The sequence below is a fragment of the Cervus elaphus genome, chromosome 18 (genome assembly GCF_910594005.1).
Source record: "Cervus elaphus chromosome 18, mCerEla1.1, whole genome shotgun sequence".
Classification (NCBI taxonomy): domain Eukaryota; kingdom Metazoa; phylum Chordata; class Mammalia; order Artiodactyla; family Cervidae; genus Cervus; species Cervus elaphus.
This window is the reverse complement of record NC_057832.1, coordinates 42,061,904-42,076,558: the sequence shown is the minus strand read 5'-3', so window position 1 is coordinate 42,076,558 and position 14,655 is coordinate 42,061,904. Positions and strand designations below refer to the sequence as shown.

At 40.5% G+C, this 14,655-nt stretch overlaps 1 protein-coding gene across 2 annotated transcripts in view; it reads right to left on the bottom strand.

Annotated features, from left to right (window-relative positions):
* Positions 1-14,655, bottom strand: part of LOC122673828 (ATP-dependent translocase ABCB1) — a 101,027-nt gene that overhangs the window by 42,823 nt on the left and 43,549 nt on the right. For both annotated transcript variants that reach the window (XM_043871718.1, XM_043871719.1), the window contains 10 exons: positions 7,919-8,090; positions 6,774-6,887; positions 6,520-6,630; positions 6,307-6,432; positions 5,997-6,200; positions 4,965-5,135; positions 2,797-2,958; positions 1,567-1,743; positions 898-1,044; positions 343-450 (listed from right to left, as the gene is read on the bottom strand). In XM_043871718.1, the coding sequence (XP_043727653.1) occupies positions 343-450; positions 898-1,044; positions 1,567-1,743; positions 2,797-2,958; positions 4,965-5,135; positions 5,997-6,200; positions 6,307-6,432; positions 6,520-6,630; positions 6,774-6,887; positions 7,919-8,090 (1,492 nt within the window). The remainder of the gene's footprint in view (positions 1-342; positions 451-897; positions 1,045-1,566; positions 1,744-2,796; positions 2,959-4,964; positions 5,136-5,996; positions 6,201-6,306; positions 6,433-6,519; positions 6,631-6,773; positions 6,888-7,918; positions 8,091-14,655) is intronic.

The following is a 14,655-nucleotide window of genomic DNA, read 5'->3' as shown; positions in this document are numbered from 1 at the left end:
CACAGCTCCCCTAGATCCCATTTTTAAGACCCCTGCTTTTACTTCTAATCATTGTGTTAGATCAGATACTCTCTGTTCTCTCTGACTTCATGAACATTTCCAGTCAGGGGAGAAGGTGGGGAGAAGGAAGGAAGCAAGGGTTCCTTCCTTTGGGGTGTAAGAGGAAGTCAGAGGAAGAAAACATCTTTGATTTAAGTCAAGGTAACTGACTGCTAAGAGCCCAGTGACTAGAAGAGTGACTCTACTAAAAAGCAAATCACACAGATGTTTAATAAATTCCCCCAGCTGGGTAATGATACATTTCTCCAAATGGAAAAAAAAAGTGAAAATGCAGACACTTACCTGAAGGAAAAATGTAATAAAAGAAATAATTCCAAGGATTAGAAACAACAGTGAAAACAAGTTACTATTCTGTCGTTTGGTTTCATCATCCTCATTTCTGGTGAAAATCTGGCCAAAAAAAATATTTAAAGGGTTTTCAGTACCACTGAAGAAATCATTCAAAATCTGACCCATTTTACATCTAGTTATAGTATTTGGGGTCAAGAGGGCCTTAGCATGTGGAGGTCAGGCAGGCTTCCATAAGGCCAGACTTAAATGGGGCAGTATTGTGGGGGACACGTTGGGGGGCGGGACAGTCGCCTGGTCAGTACCATGGGCTGTCTTCCAGGGTCTCATTCCCAGGGCCCGAGGACAGAAACCAACTGCCACGACAAAGGGAGTTTTGAAAAATCGGTTTTCCTATCACAAATAAAACTTTCACTCCTACATCTTCGAGCTACTAGATGAAGGTGCAATGCATGGTTTTGTGGCTTTTATATAAATTTACATACACAAACAGTTCATTCTTTAGTCAGGACTCACAGGTAAGTCCCCAAAATGAACATAAACACTTACTCCTATAATCCTTGAAAATATGACTGAGAATGCTGGTTGCAGACCTCCATTTATAATGGCGCAAAATACACCAATCACAAAATAAGGCCATTCAGTTATATTCAGCTTCAGAATCCTCCAAAAGGAAACTGGAGGTACACTTTCATCCTGGAGAACACAAAATATTACAACAAACTAGTTAGGAAAATAACTGATCTTAATGGATTGAACTGATGTACAGTTCTTCTGTATGCACAACAATTTTTAAACAAATATATCTTATTCCTACTTCCTTATCCATTGTTGGCTATGTAACATTTTTTAAAGAGTGCTGACAGATTCTGTTACATTGTGCCTTCATTTTTAAAGAAATACATGATGAGTCCATAAATATTTAAGTCTCACCTGACATCTGGAATGTGACAAGCATATTTGTAAGGATGAAAGAACAAAAATGTTTGTATTTGAAGACCCACTATTATCTCTTTACATTATAAGCTCTAATTCTAAAATTCTTATCCTATAAATTACCATTCATAAATTCCACCTTAGAGTTAACATGTTGAGATTTGGGCCTGTGGACCAAGCTAAGGGATAGGACAGGGAATTCTGGATAACCCTTTCTTGCTCCCACTCCGATCCCAGCCTTAGCCCACTGGTAAAGACATCAGTCTGCAGCCTCCTCTGTACCAAAGTTTCTTCTGTACTGAGCTTTCTGTCCTGGGTTTGGGATCCACGGATACTCCTGCGAGTTGATTTTCTTCTGATTAGACTGGATCTTGAATCTTGGGAGGACGTGTACAAGTCATCAATTTCACTTAGGGATTCACCAGGGGTATTTTCTAATTCAAGTTCATTTCCTTTTGTCTAGAATAAACAAGAAATATGCATAAATTGGTTAGGTGGAGTTAACCAATGGAATCTAATCGTTCAATAGCAGATATCAAGGAAAATGGTAATTTAAGTCCTTATGGGAAAGGATGAAGTGGAACTGCCATTTTTTTGGTGTGATTATATTTGAAAATTAAAACCATTAAATAAGTATCCCCATAAACTATGCTGAAACAACATGGCATCCATTCCAAGTATCTCATCTAGTCACCTCCTTTGTGTGAGTGTTTTTGGCTCAAACAGATTTGCTTTGGACCAGTGACATCAACACAAATAATGGTGCAAGTCATACTGTGAGACACAATGTTTTCAGTAGACATGTCAAAAAAAGTGATAGGTAAAGTTAGTTTTAATTATATATTTTATCTAACCTCAAATGTATTTAAGATTAACCCACTTAATGGTGGGTTATAAAAACTTTTTGAGATAGTTTGCATTTTTCTTTGGACTAAGTCTTTGGACTCTGGTATGCATCTTCAACTTACAAACACTGCAGTTCAGATTAACCACCACTAACGTGCTCAACAACCGTGTGTGGCGAGCAGCTGCTAGAGCAGATACTGCCGCGGCTGCTGGTTAGTTGCTCAGTCGGGTCCTACTCTTTGTGCAACCCCATGGACTGTAACCTGCCAGGCTCCTCTGTCTGTGGAATTCTCCCAGCAAGAATACTGGAGTGGGTTGCCATTTCCTTCTCCAGGGGATCTTCCTGACCTAGGGATTGAACCCACTTCTCTTGCCTGGCAGGCAGATTCTTTACCACTGAGCCACCTGCGAAGCCCTAGAGTGGATAGCTCACTTGTAAGCCTTTTTAACTTCACCTTTCTCTATCCTTCTTCATTTCTCTCCTTTCAAGAGGGGAAAAAAAAATATCTAAAACCTGGTGTGATCCTCAATCCCCCTGCTTCCCACCCAAGAATTTTTTTCCCTCTTCTCAAGATAATTAATAGTAACATACATTTATAGCACCAAATACAGCAAAATCAGCTCATGCCTGAGATACTTGAGGAAACTGCTAGAGTCAGACTATACCTGCATTGTGACAAGTTTGAAGTAAATGCCTCTCTTCCCCATGAGCTCATCATGACTGCCTTTCTCCACAATGACTCCATCATCAAGACCAGCGATGACATCAGCATTACGAACCGTGGACAGACGATGCGCTATCACAATGGTGGTCCGGCCTTCCCTGGCCTAAAGGGAGAAAAATCTCATTTTTGAATACATGAACAATTATATGAAAAAAATTCAGTAATTCAATGTATATTTACTGACCACCAATGCCCTGGACATTGCAAAACTGTGTAAGCTATATGAGGCTGTCTCTGGCTTCAGTACATGTATTGTTAATGGTTTAATATGATGTTTTAATAAGTATAAACACAAATATGACAGTCTCATATTAATACTATGTAAGCCTCTAAGATTTTACTCAATCTCTACTAGCCTAAGTTTACGTAATAATCAAGGGCTTATACAGAGGTAAAACACTCGAAAGCCCAGGAATCAGCCAACTAGAGCAGATACAGGCCCGCTGCTATCCCATGCAAGCCAGCCAGCACCAAGTCCCCCTGAAGTCACCCTGTGCTCCCTCACAGACATCTGGATGACCAAGACAACAATAAATGTGAGGCAACAAAGGCCAGACTTCATTCAGCATCACACTGATCTGAACTCAAATCTTAGTTCTGCTCTATATGAATTCCAGGGTCTTATACAAGTCTTTAAACCAGTGCGAGGTTCAACTTATTCACATATCAAATGGGGATATTAATACAATGCTACTTTCTGGAGTGGTTGTGATATACAATAATGCACAGGTAGCACTTGATGTACACAGTAAGTGCTTAATAAATGATGCTTATTTCTAGGGAGAAGCATTATGAAAAAACTAAGGAGTTAAGTAAATGTCTTAAACACCCAATCTCATTTTTATTTTCATATGAAACAAAGCCAGATAACCAGCACGTGTCTGAGATTTCTTTAACCTTTATAACTTTCCCAATGCTTATAATTTTTCCTATTCATATTTCTCTCCAGGAACTAGCAATAAAATTCTCAGAATAAGCTAGCAAAAAGAGGTATAAGGATCAGTATGAAAAAGAGAAGTGAGAAAAAGTCTAGGAAGAGAAAAAAATGCACATCAGAAAAATTAGGTGGAAATAACTAGAAAGCGGAGAAGACAATGGATCAATTCTTTGGATGTTTTCAAAGGATGAGGTGTGGAATGCCCCCTCTAAAATGTGCATTAAAAGGAAAAGGTATTTTTAAATGCAACCTTTCTAAATTCATTTTATTAATAATTTAATACACAGTAACATGGTAGAATAGAAAGAAAACACAGATAAGCAAAGTGAAGAGGGAAAAGCAGACTCAATCGCATCTCCATCTATTTTGGTCCACAAAATTCTCAGGGACCTTTTTTCTTTTTCCTTTCTCAACAATCTGTTATGCACTCTGACAGGATGTTTAGAGAAACAGAGTTGTTTTGTTATTAGAAGAGGGAGAGAGTTGGGGCAGAAATGGGTTCATCTTTTAGTTCTACTGGGAGCACTTCAACTCAGAGCACTTATGAGTGAAAAGGTTTCCGCGTTCCGAGTCCTCACAGAGCGAGCCTCGCTGTCATCAGACACCAGAGGCCAAGCGCACAGTGACTCGCATGGCACACGCATCACGTCCATCAGGTGAGTGAGTCACACGGACTCAGGCACTGCAGGAAGGTCGACCTCTGTTGATGGTCAAGGACATTTCATTTCATTCCCAGCGTCATCAACTCTCTGGCACTCTCCTCAAGGTAAGAGGTCTCTCATTTCCCATTGTCTCTGATAGGCATCTGACCTCTTGAGAACTAGATGTAAACCTTCCTCGTGCTGACAACAGTAAGAACTCATAAAGCCTAAGTATCAGGGTTATCTCTAAGGCTATAACATCACAATGAAGACCAACTTTCATCTGAGTCTATATTTCTGATTGTTTAACTTAAAAAAACGTGCAAGCATCTTTCAATGAAAGTTTATTCATCTCTACCTAAAAATATACCAGAGAAATAGAAGTTATACAGATCCAGAGAGGCCTCATGGTTCTAATAGCTTAAAGAATTACTTTAGGAGAGATTTCTTTAAAAATAGTATTAAGAAGAATTAACAATGGAATGCTCTTATGCTTATAAACCAGCTAGGATTGAACTGAGGTTCACCCACCTTATCCAGGGCCGCCTGAACCACCGCTTCACTCTCCGTGTCCAGCGCTGAGGTGGCCTCGTCCAGCAGGAGGATCTTGGGGTTGCGAACCAGGGCCCGGGCGATGGCGATTCTCTGCTTCTGTCCACCGCTTAGCTGGGCTCCTCTCTCTCCAACCAGGGTGTCAAATTTCTACAGCACCGAAAACACAGGAGGATGAAACAACAGAAAAAGCAATCTCAGCTCAGATTTGTAAGATGGGAAGTAATCCTGTAAACAACCCAAACCTCACAGGCACATGGTCCAGTTGTGTGTGTGTGAAGTCGCTTCAGTTGTGTCGAACTCTGCGACTCTGTGGACTGAAGCCACCAGGCTCCTCTGCCCATGGAATTCACCAGGCAAGAATACTGGAGTGGGTTGCCGTGCCCTCCTCCAGGGATCTTCCCAACCCAGGGATTGAATCTATGTCTCTTATCTCTCTTGCATTAACAGGTGAGTTCTTTACCATTGGCACCACCTGGGAGGCCTCAAAAATTGGCAATAATCAACCCTAATCAAAAAAAAAAAAAAATGTCAGGGCTTCCCTCGTGGTCCAGTGGTTAAGAATCTACCTTGCAATGCAGGAGACACCTGTTTGAACCCTGGTCCAGAAAGATCCCACACGCCAAGGAGCCAATACCGTGAGCCACAACTACGGAGCCTGTGCTCCAGAGCCCAGAGCCCCAGAGCCCTGGGTGCCTAGAGCCCGTGCTCTGCAACAAGAGAAGCCGCCACACTGAGATGCCTTCGCCCGCAACTAGAGCAGCCCCTGCTCCCCGCAGCTAGAGAAACCCACCTGGCAGCAATGACGACCCAGAGTAGTCAAAAAATAACTAAATATTCTTAAAAAGTATGTCTGCTACTAGTTGATGCTACTAGAGCTTTAAAATCTGGAGTCATCTTGATTTGCCACCTTGGGAAGTTCCTCCAGTTTATATTCCTTTCCTGACTTCTGATGCATCAGGCCAGCATGCCATGACTCTCCAAGCACAACAAAGATGGAGAAGGACTTACATTAGGCAGTTTCATGATAAAGTCATAGGCGTTGGCTTCCTTCACAGCTTTCTGAATCTCATCCATGGTGACATCTTCACGGCCATAGCGAATGTTCTCGGCTATTGTGGTGGCAAACAGCACAGGCTCCTGACTCACCACCCCGATAATCTCCCGCAGATACCTTACATTGATGGTCCTGATATCCTGTCCGTCGATACTGACCTAAAATAAAAAGGAGCTGTGATATGCACACAGCGCAGATTTGTGACGTGCGATCTGCTGAGCTAAGTCAGTGCTGCAGCAGCTGGCTGAACAAGAGTCATCTCACCATGCCCTCCGTGGGGTCGTACAGCCTCTGCATCAGCTGGACGGTGGTGCTCTTCCCGCAGCCGCTGTTCCCAACCAGGGCCACCGTCTGCCCGCTCCCTACCTTCAGGTTGAGGCCCTTCAAGACCTATGAGAATGAATGAGAAATAAACTTAAACCGCAGATTTCAGGACTACATACATTGCTGAATTGTCGAGTAATCATTTCATTGTACCTTAACTTCACTTCGAGATGGGTAATGGAAGTGAACATTTCTGAATTCCAGATTTCCTTTAATATTGTCGGGTTTGTGCCCAGTCTTTGAATAGCTGTCAATGCTTGGTTTCTAAACAGAATACAATGTCAGAAGGTTATGGCAACTACTAGGTTACAATAAATACTTTCAATTACATTTGTGGAGAGCTGAATAAAAGTGATAAAGAAATGGACTGTTTTAGACAGACAGATAAATGGCCAGCCCAGACTTACGTTATCAATGATCTTGAAGACTTCATAAGCTGCTCCTCTTGCGTTTGCAAATGCCTCTATGTTTGGAGATGCTTGTCCAATACTAAAAGCTCCAATTAATACAGAAAAGAAGACCTGAGGAATGTGAAGTAAAAGCATCGAGTTACTTAGTATTTAGTATGCTTTTTTCATAACTTTCACATCGCTAGTTAAATTTTTACATGGCAAGATAACATATGAATACTGACTATTAAAACTATTTTAAAATTGAAGTACTCTTCAGTTGAGAATGCTGAATTCATCTTACTGGATCCATGAAATAATAAATTCTATACGACTGGAATACTTTCATATGTCTTCAGAGGCCAAGAATTTTGGGTTAGAGCATCAGCAGGGTATAGTGGAGATAAACTCTATTATGAGAGTCAGAAACCTGAGGTCTGAACCCTGGATTAAGCACTAAATGGCTGTATGTCTTCAGGTGATTCTCTGACAGTCTGGACTTCAATTTGTTTATTTGCGAAAAAACAGACAAGATTCTGTTTTCCCTACCAAGCAATCTTAGTGTTGTATCAAGTAGAACGGTACATCGGAAAATATTTTTTAAATGATAAAGCACACATTCTCCATCAGATGGAATCTTTTTATCCCCCTCCACCAAACTCTATTCTTTTTGAAGTCTGATGAACAGATTTTTTTTTCATTTTGCCCAAATCAGTTTCTTATCGTACATTTGACACTGTTCCTCTACAGGTGTTAAACAGGGCTAAAGTCACTGTTCATTTCTTTCTAAATCACACAGTAGTTATATTATCCAACAACTTACAGAGAAGAAATTTTGCTAAGTGTTTGTATATTCACTTTCTCGATTAGTCCTTACAACAACACTAAAAGTTATGGCATCTTATTCCTGTCAATTCCATTTTGCGGAAGACGTAACAGAGTCTTCAAAGGTCTAGGTGGCTGAACCAAATCATACAGTCAGTAAGTGGCACAGCCAGAATTTGAATCAAACTGGCCTGATATCAAATCCCAGGCTCTCACTCACTCTTCTTGGTCATTGTTTAATAGTTATTCAAAAATATATTCTCTAACAGTCAAACCAACACCATTAAATTTCATTGACATTTTAAAGGTGATTCATCTCTTACTATAACATCACTTACCGTGAGCACTTGTCCAATGGAATATTCTTCTGAGAGGACCAAGGAGGTCCCATACCAGAATGCCAGGGCATAGGATGCATAGATCAACAGAAAAGCAGCACCCATAGAGATGTTGGCCGTGATAGCTTTCTTTATTCCAATTCTCTTGGCTTCTTCCAAATTTTTGTTGTACCTGGGAGAAGTAACAAATTATCGCACATGCTTGTAAAATCTTACAAAATGGGTCAATACAGCATGATGGTTGTTGAGTACTCAAGACGCACCAAGGCCTCTGATGGGCACTTCGCATGTATTTTCTCCCTTTGTCCACAGGTTGACCCTACGGTGTTAGTACTATTTTAATCTCTTCTTGTAGAAAAGGAAACTGAGGCCTTATGGAAATTAAGTAATCTGTGGAGGCATGTTCTAAAAGCACCTTCTCTGGCCTTAGCAATAGTGAACTAAAAGAAGTAATACTTAGCACACTTACAGCACTTGCACTGTTTCATATATAAGACAAAACACAAGCTATGAAAACACTTTTGTTTTCCCTTTAAAATCTGCATGCATTTGAAATGTATTAATAAAATGAAGATATAATGCTAGGAAGTCCTCAATACAGATGTTTGTGGAGATGTGGACCTAGAGACTGTCATACAAAGCAAAATAAGTCAGAAGAAAACAAATATCATATATTAACACAAATATGGAATCTAGAAAAACAGTACAGACGATCTTATTTGCAAAATAGAAATAAAGACACAGACGTAGAGAACAAACATACAGACACCAAGCGGGGGAAGAGATGGGGTGGGATGAATTCGGAGGTTTGGACGGACACATATACAACTACTGATACGATGCATAAGACAGACAACTAATGAGGACAGGCAACTCTGCTCACTGCTCTGTGGTGACCTAAAGGGGAAAGAAATTCAAAAAAGAGAGGAAATGGGGGGGGGTTGGTGTCTGTGTGTGTGTATGTCTGATTCTCTTTGCTGTATGACAGAAACTAGCACAACATTATAAAGCAACTATAGTCCAATAAAAATTAACTTAAAACAAAGAAAGTACTCAATACAAGTAAGTCCTTGAAACCTCTGCACATCAAGGATGGAGGCAGTTTGCTCCCTGTCCTGCCTCCCTCTGGGCCTGCTGGAAGGACCATGTGAGAAAAACACATGTGTAGGAGCAATCTGAGCGCTGTGAATTGCCATCTAAGACTTTTTACATGTAAATAAACTGTGTCCTTTGCTAAGTCCTGCCCAACTCTTTGCAACCCTAAGGACTGTAGCCCGCCAGGCTCCTCTGTCCATGCGGTTTCCCAGGCAAGAATACTGGAGTGGGTTGCCGTGCCCTCCTCCAGGGGATCTTCCTGACCCAGGGATGGAACTCAGGTCCCCTGTATCGCAGGCAGATTCTTTACTATATGAGCCACCAGAGAAGCACCCACGAGTAATTCTTACAGCAAATACAGGGCGTTACACAAAAGAGGGCAAAGCCAAGGAAGCAAACAAAGCAAACAAAACCGAAGCAGTGCTGGAGACCATTGATAGACATTTCCCTCTCATTCTAATCACTTAACATAATTTGAGCACTTTTTAAACCCTGGGGAAGTGGTTGATTTCTGATATTCAAGTTAAAGGAGATAGATACATAGCAGACTGTTCCGCTTAAGAAGAGCGATATGGAGGTAAGTGAATGGGGATCAGACTTAAAGAAAAAGAAGGATCTTTGCAGATACAGAACCATGGTAAAACTATCAGAGAGAGAACAGATTGTAACTGAGCCTTAAATCTGTCCTTATTCTCTTAATACAACTCCCTACAGGACGTCAGAACATTGCCTTGCTGAAAGAGGAGCTCATAATTGCTGAAGTGAAAGAATTTATTTCTAATAGGATGTATTTTGAGTTCTTTGATCCATAAACACATCATGGTATAAACATTATACAGCATTATATTAATTTTTTGGAGTATTTGTTCCATTTGTTAGAATGTACAAGCAGAGGCCAAGCCCTGCTCAGGTATGAGCACGTATTCTTTCACGCCCTCATGACATTTAAAACTACTTCAACAATAACCAGTTACCAAACCATGGCATGGCCCAATGAAATTTACATGATTACTTCCTAAAGAATAAATTTAAACAGAACTTTATAGTGATAAAACAGTAATACATTATTAAAGTTTCTCCCTCCAAAAAATGTAAATCAACTAGCCAGTTATAACCCTTGACCAGAAAATTATTTTTGAGAAATGTCCTTCAATGGTTGAATATACATGTCTCCCACTTTATGAGCTGATGTGATGTGAAAGTACCACCGGGCATAAATTGCACATGATTACATTTAAGGAACTTTAATGCTTATGACTCACACTTTGTTTTGCCTTTATTTCAGTTCTTGCTTACCGAGACTAATGTAGAAATCACTGTGATATGCTGTGTCCCAAGCAGCCAGAGGAAACTTTTGCACAGGAAGAAGCAAGAAGGAAGAAAATCACTTAGATGCCAGAAAAGATAAATGAAAAAAAGAAGGGGGTAAGGAAGGAGGAGAAGCAAACACTACTCCTTTTGTATAGGCTTTTTGATTAGCTTGTCAACAAAAATGTAACATGTACAAAATCAGATATTAAAATCATCAATTCATTAAAAACTCTAGTATCAAAATGGTAAAGTAGGATTTCCTAAAAGGGGTCAAAGTTACATAACAAAACATTGACAATTAGAAAAAACTATTCTTCTTAAGTAATATGAACACATTTATCAATGACGCAAATAGCCACCTATAGAGCAAGGAAAAATTTCTGCTGTGTGTGTGTGTGTTAGTCACTCAGCTGTGTCCAACTCTTTGCAACCCCATGGACTGTAGCCCGCCAGGCTCCTCTGTCCATGGGATTCTCCAGGAAAGAATACTGCTGTGGATAGCTACTCCCTTCTCCAGGGGATCTTCCTGACCCAGATATCAAACCCAGGTCCCCTGCATCCCAAGCAAATTCTTTACTGTCTGGTCCACCAGGGAAGCCCCATTGTATACTATTGAATTAAATTCACTTTAAATTCTGAGAGAATTTGAGAGATCCTACTATACCTAGATAGCATATTAAAAAGCAGAGACATTACTTTGACAACAAAGGTCTATCTAGTCAAGGCTATGGTTTTTCCAGTGGTCATGTATGGATGTTAGAGCTGGACTGTGAAGAAAGCTGAACGCTGAAAAATTGATGCTTTTGAACTGTGGTGTTGGAGAAGACTCTTGAGAGTCCCTTGGACTGCAAGGAGATCCAAGCAGTCCATCCTAAAGGAGATCAGTCCTGGGTGTTCATTGGAAGGACTGATGCTGAAGCTGGAACTCCAATACTTTGGCCACCTCATGTGAAGAGTTGACTCACTGGAAAAGACCCTGATGCTGGGAGGGATTGGGGGCAGGAGAAGGGGACGACAGAGGATGAGATGGCTTGATGGCATCACCGACTTGATGGACATGAGTTTGAGTAAACTCCGGGAGTTTGTGATGGACAGGGAGGCCTGGCATGCTGGGATTCATGGGGTCGCAAAGAGTCAGACATGACTGAGTGACTGAACTGACTGACTGACTATACCAGCTAATTTGAAGAGAAAATCAAAGTAAGACCTTAATTACCTGTCTATGTGGAAGCAGCAAAGGGAAGGGTAAGAACTAGAAGGAAAAGTGAAGAATTATATTTGGTCTAAGAATAGCTTTAATAATTCTATTATTGCTATTGTTTTATCACTAAGTCGTGTCTGACTCTTCTGCCATCCCATGGACTATAGTCCACCAGGCTCCTCTGTCCATCGGATTCTCCAGGCAAGAATACTGGAATGGGCTGCCATCTCCTTCTCCAGGGGATCTTCCTGACCCATGGATCAAACCTGTGTCTCTCACATTTTCTGAATTGGCAGGCGGATTCTTTACCACCGAGTCACCTGGGAAGCCCGTTAATAATTTTACTTCCAAATTAAATCCCAAACCCAGGGACTTATCATCCTTCTTCTGGACCACTTCAACGGTCTTCTGAGTAGTTCAAATTTTTGACAGCTCTCATCCATTCACCGGACCAATCAGAGACAGAGAAATGATTTTAAAACATCAAGTAGACAGTCATTCCCTTGCTTAAATCCCTCAACTGCTTCCCTGTGCCCTTGGAGTTAAATCCTGACTCCTTACCAGGACATGCAAGTCCCCATGTTCTGGCCCCCACCCACCCTCAACAGCCCCTCTTCACCTCAATCTCCTCTCACTCAACCGAGCTCCAGTCACACAAGCCTTAGGATATTTTCTAGAATATACCAAAGTCTCTGCCATCTCGGGAAACCTGGAAGACTCTTGTGTCCCTACCCTACCACAGCAGGCTTTTTCTCCTCCCTCAAGCACCAGCCTCCAGGACACCTCAAATGTCCAACACGCATGCCTTCCCCGACCGCCATGGCTAAAGCAGACTTGTCCTGCTCACCCTCATCAGCACATTCTTTGCTTCCTTCAGAACACGTTTAAACAGTTCATGGTCTAGTTCATGCCTCTGACGATTTTCTTCTTCCTTCCTGCTCTCCTCCCGCCCTTCCTTCTCTTTTTTCCACCTCATGATTTTGACCAGGGATCATATGAGGGCAAAAAAGGCAAAGTAGCATATCAAGCTGTCGAAAGACATATAGACTTCCTATAACTCATAGCCTGAGGAAATGTGCTAATTCTTTTACAAGGTTCGCATCAAGAGGGAAGGTAAGTGTAGTGTTCTAAATACAAACTGATGAAGCATTAGGAATTATCTGAAAAGTGAAACAGAGGAATATGATTATGACCTGAAACTTCCTTTTCTTAGGTTTTTAACTGTTTAAAAAACTTTTACATTTACTTTTTGAATAATCATTATAAGAAATAGTTAATAGAAACAGCTTTTCAAGGAAATTCTAATATGAATACCAAACAACATCACCTAATGCATAAGTAAAATTAAAATTGAATAAAATTCAGAAAAGTATTTCTGTCATATTCTGGAGGGTTTAACATAATTATATCCACATTTTGAGAAAACATTTCTAAATTTTCATTTTGCTTACCAGACAATTGATTTTTAAGCTTCTTGATGTTAAAAAAAATATCCAGTGAGGTCTACTTTGGTTTTGAAAGTTTATTATAATTTTTGAAGACCTGGTTACTTATTTGTATCAACTTAAAAAAAAACAAAACACTGCTTAATTGAATCAGCTTAATACCAGAATTAAAACTCAATAAGAATGCCAGCATTTAATATGTGAATAATGCTAGAATGTATAAAAAAATCAGCCTGAGCACTGATTAAAAAAGATATTTCTCAAAAAAAAAAAAAAAAAAAAAAGATATTTTTCTTCCTATTTTTTATTCAAAGATTGGAGAAGGAAATGGCAACCCACTCCAGTATTCTTGCCTGGAAAATTCCATGGACAGAGGAGCCTGGCAGGCTATAGTCCATGGGGTCGCAAAGAGTCGGACACGACTGGGCGACTTTCACTCACTGCCAATACACAAGTGAAAACCCAGAGCCTAGCACAGTGCTTGACATGCTGGATAAATTTGCCAAAAGAACTGAACGTTCAAGAAATGGCCAAGCTGGAGAGAACCTTAGGCCATCAGGTTGTAGTCTTGAGTCTACTCCTGATAGTCACGAAAAACTATTTTCCAATAATTCCCAATTTTCCAGGAGACCTTGCAAAGACAGAATCCAATAAACAACATCTTCTGAAGGAATAATTCTACGCATAAAGTGAATCTTTGAATATAACTGTGTAAGCCCATTTGCTTGTTAAAAAGTTGATCACTATCTTCTCTAAAAAACAAAACAAAAAAACCTATATCTAATTTCTTCAGTTCACTCAGTTGTGTCCGACTCTTTGTGACCCCATGAACTGCAGCATGCCAGGCCTCCCTGTCCATCACCAACTCCTGGAGTCCACCCAAACCCATGTCCATTGAGTCGGTGATGCCATCCAATCATCTCATCCTCTGTCATCCCCTTCTCCTCCTGCCCTCAATCTTTCCCAGCATCAGGGTCTAATGAGTCAGCTCTCCACATCAGGTGGCCAAAGTATTGGAGTTTCAGCTTCAACATCAGTCCCTCCAATGAACACCCAGGACTGATCTCCTTTCGGATGGACTGGCTGGATCTCCTTGCAGTCCAAGGGACTCTCAAGAGTCTTCTCCAACACCACAGTTCAAAAGCATCAATTCTTCGGTGCTCAGCTTCCTTTATAGTCCAACTATTACATCCATACATGACCACTGGAAAAACCATAGCCTTGACTACACGGACCTTTGTGGACAAAGTACTGTCTCTGTTTTTTAATATGCTGTCTAGGTTGGTCACAACTTTCCTTCCAAGGAGTAAGTGTCTTTTAATTTCATGGCTGCAATCACCATCTAATTACTTAAATCTAATTACTTAGCTCACTCCATTAAAAAATACTTTCAATTCCTTTAAACTTACAGTGAACCAAAATAAGATTTATCTAAGTTTTTAATATTGGACTTGACACCTTTCCCTCCTTACACCCAGGTTATACATCATAATAGTTTTTCATTGCTAATAATATCTTCTAAAATTATCATGTTCTTCAAATTTTGGATGCCATGAATCTAAGAAGTTTTATAATCGTGTTCTTTTATGCAACATTAATAAAGGAGTTTAACAGAACACTCCGTATACAGCAGGGACCCAAAAGGCTCCAGCCTCAATATAATAAGCATGTGCACCACGGAAAGT